Consider the following 12,095-nt stretch of genomic DNA (forward strand, 5'->3'; position numbering starts at 1 on the left):
GCTGTAACGATAAATATCAGAATAAATACAATGCTGAACCTGAGAGCAGAATTAAACCTATCCACCAGCTTATTTCCTTATTATTTGCTCTCAACTATGTTTTTAACCCAGCAGGTCTTTTATCTTTAGTCTTCTCCTGATAGAGACGGTGCATGTTTCACATCTGATGTGTAAGAACTCATCTTTTCTTCCTTATTTGTAGCAGAATTCCAATTAATCCATGCTAACTTCAGTCTGAGGGGAAATGAAGGTGAAATTTCACTATTTCTTTTTGAAAGACAGGGACAACACTCTTTGTGAAAACTTGGTAATAAAAGTTTGCCTCCCTTCATGACAAACATCAAAGAAATGAAACATTAGAAAGAGTGAGTTTGAAGGACATTAGTGTGTAACCATACAATGGTCCCTTCTGTGAAAGCTTTGCTGCTTTGTTTTTCTCACCCCATTCCCCTCAGTAAATTCAACGTTTCAGATGGTAAAGGTACGATAGGAAAACAAACAAACCCAAAGTAGCTCCCCAGAAATCAGCAAATTCCTTTTAATGAAAATATCACCTCCCATGATTTCCCTACAAAAATTAAAGGAATACTTCCACAAAAACAATAGTTATGTTCCAAGAGATTAAGTGACTAAATGTTAGAGGTTCACTATAGATACAACAAACTATGAATCCTAAAGTTCTCCAAAATTAAGTAGTTACTGCACCATTCAAAGGCATTCCAAAAATAAAATCCATCAAAGCAATGCAGAAAATCAATACAATATTTCTTCTTAAGGTAGTGCTTCTAAGCCAGGAGAGAAACAACATTTAGAAAATCCTAACACCATTATTATCCTTTCAGGGAGAGCTATTTGCACAGCAGAGAGCTTTACACTTGCTTACAAGGAGACCCAGATAGCCTCCCTCTCCCTTTTCTGACTTCCTGTGTGAGAGCAACACACACCTTTCACCCACAGGTTTCCACTGAACCAGCCAGAGGTTTTCCCTGCCTTCCCCACCATGAATCCCTGGCTATACCCACAAGGAAGCCCAGCAAAACTCTGTAAATGAAACTAGTCTGGGAGGATGCCTCAGCAGCCCTCCCTCCTGTACTGTCATGTGCATACACCCAGGAGCCCCTGCCTGCTTGGCTGTGCTCAGGCAGGAGTCTGAGGAAATGTTTATCAGTGTCCCACAACCTCTTGAACTTAGCAAGGTATTTTATCTTTATTTTATTAAACAGATAATAATCAATCTGCAAAGATAAGCATGACAGGAATGTTTAATGCAAAATAATGAGCTCCCAGCAACTGCAGTACCTTAAGATAAATTTCCCTCAAAGCTAAGCCTACAGTGAAAATTGCTACTGCCTGTACATGTTCTTTACCAAGATGTTATGTGGCAACATTGTAAGTAACAGGAGGGAGCTTAGAGTTCATGAATGCCATGCACTGGCTTAGAACAGACACTGAAACACTATTTCCAAATAAAACCAAGAACAGGAATTCTTGATGAGCATAATTACCCAGAATAGCATCTAACTGGAAAACTCTGTTTAAGTAAAACATGCCAGTAATTTATTCATTGTAAGAGAATGAGAAGCATTTGCCCCACTCCCATCACTCCAGCAGACTCTCACTGTGCTTCTCAGGGATAAGTGCTCAACAGCTTATTTGTTTCTTCCCATTTAACTCCTTGTCTATAGATTTGTCCTGTGGTTCACTGTTGTGAATTACAGCTAAGTACCACCTGGTTTTGTTTGTTTTTCAATCCATATAGGGACCACTCTCTGGTTTGTTAACACAAATTTGCAAGCTTTCACTCGTTAATCATGAAAGCTTTGCCAAATAGACTACACAAAGTTGAGATGACTGCAGGTTGGCCCATCTCTCTCAGGGTGCTCCCAAAGTGCTAGAAGACAGAGAATGGGAATGCCTCCTCCCACAGGAAATGCTCTTTAATCACTATACCAGAGGAAGGAAGAACACTGCCTCCAAAATCAAATACTATTTCTCTTTGAAAAGACGATCCATTTTCTCAGACATTTTCTATTAAAATACTGATCAGGTTAGACTGACCAACATTTCATAGGGTGTAGAGGAACACATTTCAAGATGACGGCAGTTGGAATTCATGGACTAGAAAGGAAAAACCTAGGAGCAGCCAAAACCACATTATTTCATAAAGCAGATCTGCTCTCTGGTATTAGAGAACGCAATTTAAAGTGACCTATCAGCTAAAAAGAGAACACACTGAGCATTAATGTGCTTGAACAACAACAACATAAAAATTGGGCTGCTTTTGAAACAAACAGATCCATTAGTGTGATTACGCTAATAAATACATCAATTAGGTTTTAGGCAGAGTCTAATATAGACTAATTTCTGCTCTCAGGAAAGGCACGCTGTCCTAGAGTAAAGAGCAAATTTTACAGCAGATAAACAATAAGTAGCCAAGCAACAGAATCATTTCACCATCACCTAAATGTATTTTCCTATCCCAGAAATGCAAGTGGTTTCAGAATCAAAGAGAAGAACAGAGAAAGGATGACATTATTTGCACAGCCCGCACACTCCATCCCGATAAGCCAGCTCTTGGCCTGATCAGGCCAAGCCTAACAGAAGTTCAAGGTCACAAGAGATGGCACCAAATGTAATCAATATGCATGTTTTGTATTTCAGATGTTTCTGCAGCCATTTGAGAAGAGAAACAGCTGGCCTGCAGCAGCAACAGGGGGCAGTTGGGAAGAGGAAAACTTGCCAGGTCTGGCTGGTGGTGAGAGCTTAGGACAAACACTCCAGACACAGTTTCAGGAGTCCTCCAAAGCTTTACTCTGCTCAACAAAACCAACTCAAGGACATCTAGGGAGCTTCTATAACAGCAGAACCTTCTCTGTTCCCCACTTCCTAGTCAGTTGCTCCTTAACCTTTCACATAAATCAGAAATCAGAGGAGAAACAGCTGCAAAGAAAAAACAAGCATAAACAACCAGTTCTTGGGCAAGCAAGCTGGAGGTGCGGGCAATATCTCATATTAAGAGGAGAGATATAAGGAGAAAGAGATGAGACAGGGAGTGGAATTAGTATCAAAGTGAGCAGGTGCCATTTGCATTAGAAAACAGGCAAACAAACATCAAACAAACTCATGAGATGTAGGAGCTCAGTGATGTTTTTAACGAGCTCTGTAGAGTTCATTAACACAGTTAAGAAGAATGCAATTGGGAAACACCTCCCTGCAATAGTCCAGGAAAACCTCTCATCCAGTAGTATAATGTGCTGGAATTCCAACCCCTTCTTTCCACACCACAGCTGAATGCTCAGTGTCCCTAAGGTCACTGTAGTTCACAGTCACCAGACCACCATGGCCAGTCATAATTCATAAAGATAATGAGGAGAAAACCATCCACACTAGTGGAAATTCAACATATTTCATCTAATTCCACAGAGGTAAGTTGCGAAGAAGAGTTTAGTATGCCTTTCACACATTTCAAGCATTTATCTCTTTCAACAGTAAAATCATCTCCAGTATACTACTAAGCAGAATTTTTATGCATTTTCTGCCACTGAGCTAAAATGCTGATTACATCAGAGACCTAACAAATGTTGTAGCTTATCATCCTTACGATCTCTGCTTCACCATACAAAAAGAAATCTAAAATTAAATTTTAAAAGAAAAATCACAATTCATTCAAATCTTAGTAATGGGCTGGAAAAGAAGCAGGTTTAGTTTTGAATGAGCTACAGTGAAATGTTAAATACCTCAGTTGTTTCAGGAACTCAACATCAGAGCTGCTGTTAATGAGCTTGATGAACTCCTCATAAGAAGGAGCATATGTGTAGTCTTTCTTCTGATGCTCATTCATCTGTTCTCTGTACTCCAGCTGGCTGAGCAGCATCCGGTTAATGTAATCTGGATCACTCAGCAGTTCCACCACAGGTTTCAGTACTGGAGAGAAAAAATATTTTAAAACAAAATCCTTATGTTGAAAAATAACTGCTGTCTTGCAAATTAAAACTGCAGATGAAAGGCAGAAATAAATATCCAAGTTTATAGACATCAAAAATTCTAAAACCAGTCTTCTGGACAACACAGTACATTTGAGATTGCATATACTTTCTTGATAAAACTGGTTATTTTATTAGAGAAATTGATGTACATTGACAAAGCTGAGCTCTTTCTGGAAAATTCCAAGTGTTTTCATTCTTTATGCTGTGTGTTCTGAAGGCTATGACATTATAGCCAGTATAAATGAAAGTAAACTGAATCATGTAATACTTGGGACTTCATAATTTCTGAGTTTGACAGTGACATAAAAAATTTGTACTGTATTTACAAAGTGTAGCTGATAAAAACAAAGTAGAAATCTCTCCATTTAAAAAAACACACTGCATAAATCAAAGTACATCAATATAATATAATGATTCAGTTATAGGATCCACAGATTTAAGGATGTGTTTATTCATTTGAATGTAATATAAAAGGTCAGAAATAGTCATATAATCCCTATAAATAATGCCAAAGAAAGCTTCAAAAGTATTCCTCTGTGAAAAAATCAGAATGAGAAAGGACAAATTGCATTTCATCCTGAAATGTGATAAACAGTCTGGCAACAGATCATGAGAGTTAAGTAAGTATATGCTTGATTTTGTGAATATAGTGTCTTACTGGCTATCACAGAAATTAAACTCCAGAATGTAAAAGCAGAGCATCAATACTTATACACAATAAACTTCGTAATTGCTACTATTGTACATGTACAAATGGTGAGTCATCTCTTATCTTTGATCTACCTTTTGTTGCAAGTATTTCTGCAAGGACTATGCGCAAGCTGACAGACTGGACATCCTTTGAGGGTAGGAGACAATACACCAGAACTTGAGAACATTTTTGCAGAAATCTTACTTCTTCATCAGAGCTCCTCAAGCATGAGTGCAGCAAAAAAGGTCTTGGTGGATCTTCCTGCCTAGAGAGAGAAGAATACAGATTAGAGAACTTACATACACTTGTATCAGAAGTCACCTATGACCATCAGTTGCTAATTGATAAAATGCTGCAGCATGGACACTGGGTGGGAGCTGTGCTGAACGTGCACAGCAACATGCTGCTGGGTAAGTAAGCCCACGGTGCACACTGGGTTGTTTGCAGACTCCTCACAAACAAGTTTTTGGATGACAGCTCTGAAAGAAACAGGGAGCAAATCTCCCTCACCTGGATTCTGTGCCCAATACAATCTAGTTTATCTCCTTGCAGGTGCCAACGGTTTTCGGGACTTTTCAGAACATGTTTGATTGAACTCCTTAGTGCAGGTCACAGCTGTACCTTTTCTTTATACAAAAACAGCTGCAGAAGCAGAGACAAGGTATCCTAGCAGTTCATTTATGGCCACATGCCTGATGTGCTCCAATCCACTTTAACAACAAGGTGACTGAGGCAGTGGTTCCAGACAGACAGACAGTGTCACTGGAGAGGCACCACAGTAACTTACAGAGGCACCCTAGACTGGTTATCAGTAGAAGGCTCTAAGGGGCTACAAAGGCTTGTATCTCTCATGTCTCATATCAGTACCTGCTCCTATTTTCCATAACATCTACTTTCTTCACAGAGCTGGAGGCTGCCAACCTGGCTAGGTTAGGTTGCTGTCCTAGTCAACTGACTGCTACTCACTGTGTTTGTGGAAAAAGTGACCAAGAACTGCATACAGTCAAACCAAATGTTTTCAGTCAGACACCACTATAAGGCCAATAGTGACAGGCAGGATTATAAAATAACTAATTTTTGCTAGTCAGTTCAGGAGGATGAAAATAGTTGGAATAGTAACAATAACTGATTTTGTTCTAGTAATACAATAATTTGTCTTAAGGAGACTAAAAATAGTTTTACAATTAATTTTCAGAAAAACCAATGTAAAGATGACATTTGGGTTTGATTTGACTGATGCCTTTAACTGAATCACAAATCAAATGCTTTGTTTGCAAACATGGATCATGAAAGGTGTTTTAATTGTTATATGCAAGACAAATTTCAAAACAAGTCCCTTGGAACATCTTGGATACAAACACTCTTTTCTGAGGAGTGGTGGTTTATGAAGATGACGTGTAATCTCCATTATCAACCAGTCCAGGTGGTGCAGCTGACTGAGCTCAAAGCTGTTTATCTTGCCCTGGTAGGATCTTTTCTCAGCGGCAGCTGAATGCATAGCTATTTTCCTCAGTGCATTTCTACTTTTCTTTCCTATTCCAGACATATCCTGAAGCTTCCTCTACACCACATCAAACATCCCCTGTCATGTTGTCCCTTAGAGGCACTCATTATTTATCCAAACCCAGACAAGTCCCAGGCAGATTACTGACAGAAAGTCTGGGTCATTTACCTACAGCCACCTCTTATTGTGGAAGTAAAGTCTTCCAGACAGGTTGGTGCACCTAAAGTCAGCCACTTAGAAACACAGCCAGAAGCATATGCAAAATGCTGGCTAACAGGTGACTCACAGGGAACATAGAATAGTTAAGGTTAAAAAAATCCTTCTAGATCATCAAGTCCACCATTAAACCATGTCCTTAAGTATCACACCTTCATGAATTTTTAACACTTCCCAGGACAGTAATTTTATCACTTCCCTGGACAGCCTATTTCAATGCTTGACCATCTTTTCAGTGAATACATTTTTCCTAACAATGTAAACTTCCCCTGGCACAGCTTGAGACCATTTCCTCTTGTCCTGTTGCTTGTTACCTGGGAAAGGACACAGACCCCCACTTGGCTACAACCTGCTTTAAGGCAGTTCTCTCAGTAGAGAGCAATAAGAGCCTCCCCTTCCCCAGAGGACTCTCACTAAACATCCCAGCTCCCCTGGCCACTCCTCATAAGGCTGATCCTCTTGACCCTTTCTCCAGCTTTGTTGCCCTCCTCTGGACATGCCCCAGCACTTCCATGCCTTTATTGCAGGGAAGGACCCAAAACTAAACCCAGGATTCAAGATACAGCCTCACCAGCACCAAGTACAAGAACTACCCCTGGAAATGATTCCTGTGTATTAACAGCCACAATACAGAGACAGAACTAAATGCAAATGGTGACTGCTTTTTGGCCTATGAACAAACCCCATCTATTTTGGACACCTTATTTCTGAGACATCTTGCATAGTGATTAGATCAAGATATACTTTCATAGCACGTGAAAAGCATAAAACAGAGCCATAATGCACAGAAAGTTTCATTGAACTGAGATTAGTCTTCTTTGTCTTCAATATCTATCTACAAGTCCCCTGAGGAATGCCAGTCTGTTTAGGACTGCAAACACACTGGAGCATTAACAGTACCTATAGTATCACCCATGCAAGAGAACTGTCTCCCTACTGCAAAAATTTATTCCCAGTCAAAGCCAACACATACAGCTTTGCTGAGCTGGACCTATGCCAGGATTTTTCTGCCACACGGTCAGGAGAACACAAATGGAAAATGGAACAGAATAAACAAGCACTTAGGCAAATATTTGGTTCTTACCCTTCTAATTTGTCTAATGTGTTCCTGCCTACAGGAATGCAAGGGGGGAGCAGAGTTGCCTACTCTCCAGTTTACAGGCTGCTCAAGAATATCTTCATTTTTTCCTGGAGTTGTCTCCATTACCTAAGAAGATACAATTCTCTAGAACAGGTTTTCCTAGCCAAACTGTACCTACATGTGGTCTAAAAAGCAAAAGGGAAGATATTTATGAAAATAGAGAAACAAAGTCTTCAGGAAATTCAACTCTAAACAAGCCTTCCCTGTCAGTGCCAAACAGTTCTGTCAACAAATCCTGCAGTATTCATCACTGTTGGGCAAGAGAAATAAAAGGAAGGCTGAAAGCAGGAGAAGTAACTCGGGGGAAGCTGAACAGCTAAAGAATAAATCACTATGACAGTGATAAATCAGACAAGACAAAACATACTGGTTTATATCCTCCTTCGCATGTATACAGGAAGCATTGCAGTTCTATTTGTCTCAATATTACCATTGATGAGCTTGCAGGGAAATACTGTGTGTCAACTAGAGGTCTGGCCAGTAAACAGCTGCCCTTTTAACCCAGGCTTCCCCTCCACTGAGACACATTTAAAGAGAGAGCAGTGAGCAACCAGAGAAGTATTAAACCACTGCTCAGCCATCAAACCAGGTCTGTTTACTCCCTTGGAGCAAGAGCTAAGATGTCCTGATCAGGCATATTCTTAAGGCTTAATATAAAACCTAGATCTTCAATTCTGTGAGAATGTGGCACTGTTCATTTTGCAGAGACCAACAGGAAAAGCAGAAATGTAAGTGCAATCCATAAACATGTACACAAAGCAGAGTGCTGCTACATCTCTCCAGTGTCAATAAAGCTATTAAGCACTATTAAACAACCCAAATAGTAACACAGACATTATTTCTTTTCCTATCTATCACTGTGTGGTTGGATTTTCCAAACAAACAGTCCCTTGGTAATCACAGAAAACTGAACAAAAACTGTGTGCAGATATTTTTAGACAGAGCTTTAAAAGCCCAGTCAATTAGCCATAAATTCTGAGCACAACTGTGTGCAGTGAACTAATATAAATGTGGCATTCTAGAAAATAGTTCCAAAACAGGCATGATACAAGCTCTGTAAACCAGGCTCCATTAATCTCCTTTAGACGATATTTGAATAATGGCAAGTGGCAACTTAATTCATTTGTGTCTTCTTGAACAATTAAGACTGAAGCAATAGTGACAATAGTTATCTGTCAAGATGCAAGTGACTTTTTTAAAACAGTAGACAGAACATATGCTCTATACAGCATTCTTACAGATCATACCCATCTTCTCTCCCCCATGAGCTACAAAGCCAGCCTTAACCTTGCCCAAATTCCTTTTCTGTAACTTTACGAAGAGCCTTCCCTGAATTTTCAACACTATCCAATACTTTTATATGGTGCCAGAAAGCAAAGGGATTTCCTTCAGTTGCACCTCAAAGCACTAGAAGATTAAGCAGCAGAGTACAAATATAGATGAATAGATAGGACCTGCCCAAGTGAGTTCCTTTGTACCAGGTCTGTTCCAAGCTGCACTTTTCTTTGGGAACAAAGTGACACCTACTGTAACCATCCTCTGCTTGGAGGTGGCTTTGTGCGTTTACTGCCTGCGTATCCCACCGAGTGTCAGCAGGGCTAAGACTTGACCCCTTACTGCTGTGAGCCTACAGTTCATCCAGCACTTCATAAAGGAAAGCAGAAGACCAGATTTGCTGCAGTATTCCTGAAGAGAAGCACTTAAAACATTACCAGGCTTATAGAAGAATCATCATTTCCTTCCCATACTATAAGTAAGCAACTCTGAGCCAATATCAACACCTTTTTAACAACAATACCTCATTTCTCAGGAATGCAGGACCTATGGCCACTTCATAAGACCAGACTATCACCTGGAACTCCACGTTTCCCAATACAGCAACCTCATGGAAATCTTTTTTCCCCAAGAATCTACTCTAGATATCCATATTTTTGACAAGGATCATCTGGTAACCGTCTGACTCAGAAGTATTAAAAACTGGTATTTGTGGTTGGATGCATGAACCTGACACAAAGCATCTTTGACAAACCTAAGTCAGTTTGCTTTGAAACTAAGGCAGGAAGCAAATTTACACACACACATACCCTCCCCCCCAAAAAAACACAAACCATGCACCCAAAAAAACAGCCAACAACCCAAAAAAAAAAAAAAAAAAAAAAAAAGAAAAACACAAAAAAAAAAAAAAAAAACAAAAAAAAAACTCAAACAACAAAACCATGTAAAAAATTAACAATTCCTCTACAGGAAATTACTTAAGGGATAGGTGGATAACGAAATGTTTCCTTCAGCCTTAATATTTCTTTATTTAGTCTTTCAAGAGACAGCCTTGCAGAGCTCTATTTAAGTCTCAATCAGTACAATTGTGAGCAGAAGTGGATGTGCAACTCTAAATAAGTGTCATCAGTATTTTCAACATTCACCATGCATTTTCATTAAACAGACTCTGAGAACCACCAGAGCCACAAGCAGGCTGCATCTCTTCACCTGTATCACCCTCAGAGCTGTAAGCTTCTTGACAATACAGCAAAGTAAAAACTGCTTGATCTATACAAGTTTTCTAAGACATAAAAGAAACAAAAATTTAGACCTTTACAAGCCAGTATAACAAATATACTAGAAAAAAGTAGCTACTTAAAAAAAAAATCAATGAAAAGAAAATCACATAAACCTCAGAAAGCCCAACAAAAATAGAAACAGCAGACAAAGCCAAACCCAAAATTTCCACAGCTGCTATTTTATCAAGATAAATCAGCAAGTTTTATAAATCATTTCAACTAATGTTTATGGCGCATAAAACCTCTCATTTATACATGCCACAGTTACCTCTTTCAGGAAAAAGCCATATTAGTAACTGAGGCAAAGAACTTATGAATGGCTCACAAATTGTGGTATGACCACATCAGCACTAGGATGTCTTAATGCTTATTTAGTATCAAGGTTATACTCAAGCATTAACAGGAAACCTAACTTCCCACACTGAAGCATGAAAACAAATGGTGAGCTTCAGACCTGGTGCTAGCTATGGGCTGAATTTAATAACATGCTCAGGCCTTGGTTTTTCATGACTAATTTGCTCTCAGCACTTTCATACACAGCTGTTCCCATTGCAACAAATCTCTACAGCTTCATGCTAATCCCCTTGATACACCTTTCCAGAGGCTGACTGTGGTAACCAGCTCTTAGCATCTCTGGTTTCTGGCAAATGGAATTATAAAAGAGAAACAAGACTTGTGGGAGGCATTTAGTTGCCAGATAACTTGGATCTATAGAATTAACCAAGTTAAATCTCAAGTGTTTATAACTCCCTTTGTATCAGTCTGCTCTTAATCAGTTTGTGGTGACATCGCCCTCTTTTTTTTTTCACTATCTTATCACAATACACATTGCAATCACAAAAAATTGAAGTTATATACCCTATACATGCCAAGGTATTCACCTGGGCACAGAAAATTAAGAGCTATTTTCTCCCCTTACCCTGTCTGTAATAACAGAAAACAAAAGGAATATTATCAAAACACGTTATGATACAAACTTTAATCCCCAAACAGCTTACCATAGTGATCACTTAAGCAGCAATTTCCCCATTTCCCCACAACACTTTCCAAGAGCACTGAGCTCTTAACTATAGGTTCTGAATCAGCACTGGTAGCAGCCTGCAGACCCCAAGCATTCATTTTGCTAAGTCATAACTTATGCTGCAAGTCTGGGCACAAAAACACATAAAAACACTTCAGCATATACCAACAGATGTTGTGTAGTAGACAACTGGTCAGAAGCAGCCTGTGATACCACATATTCATGTTTGCAGAAATCAATTATTCCTCTGTCTCTGGGGTCAAAAGTGCTCCAGCTGCATGTTAAAGATAGAACACTCAAAACCAAAAGATATAGGGGAATAATAATAATCATCATGATCATCATCATCCAGGGTAATCTGACCTCTTCTTGCTGGTGTTTGTTCAAAAAAATCACTGCTTGTCAGGGGGTTCAAGACACAAGGATTAACTACCTTCCAATCCCACTTGCCTACTCTGCTGTTTTTTCTTAGATTATTTTCTTCCTAATGGATGGTATTGGACTATTGACCAAATATTTTTTGGTTGGTGCTGAACATAGGTTAATAATACAAAGATGGCTTTGCTATTGCTGAGCAGCACTCAGACAGCATCAAGGCCCTTTTCTGCTTCTGAATCACCCACTGCTGGGGGTGCACAGGGAGGTGGAAAGAGACAGCCAGGACAGGTGACTCCAGCTGACCAAAGGGATATTCCAGGCCATCATGCTCAGTGTGTAAAGCTGGGGAAAGAAGGAGGAAGGGGGGATGTTTGGAGTGATGGTGTTGGCCTTCCCAAGTCACTGTTACATGTGATGGGGCCCCGCTCTCCTGGAGATGGCTGAACACCTGCCTGCCCATGGAAAGTGGTCAATGAATTACTTGTTTTGCTCTGTATGCAGCTTTTGCTTTACCCATTAAACTGTCTTTATCTCAAGCCACAAGTTTTCTCACTTTTAACCCACAAGTTCCTGCACTTACACTTCCAGATCTGAGCATGCTGG

At 39.6% G+C, this 12,095-nt stretch overlaps 1 protein-coding gene across 1 annotated transcript in view; it reads right to left on the reverse strand.

Moving 5' to 3' along the window:
* SNX25 (sorting nexin 25) overlaps positions 1–12,095 on the reverse strand; it is an 81,713-nt gene that overhangs the window by 44,317 nt on the left and 25,301 nt on the right. The window contains exons 4-5 of the mRNA XM_059470542.1: positions 4,770–4,942; positions 3,738–3,924 (exon numbers count right to left, since the gene is read on the reverse strand). Of these exons, the coding sequence (XP_059326525.1) occupies positions 3,738–3,924; positions 4,770–4,942 (360 nt within the window). The remainder of the gene's footprint in view (positions 1–3,737; positions 3,925–4,769; positions 4,943–12,095) is intronic.

Source organism: Ammospiza nelsoni, chromosome 4, assembly GCF_027579445.1.
Source record: "Ammospiza nelsoni isolate bAmmNel1 chromosome 4, bAmmNel1.pri, whole genome shotgun sequence".
In the NCBI taxonomy this organism is placed as follows: domain Eukaryota; kingdom Metazoa; phylum Chordata; class Aves; order Passeriformes; family Passerellidae; genus Ammospiza; species Ammospiza nelsoni.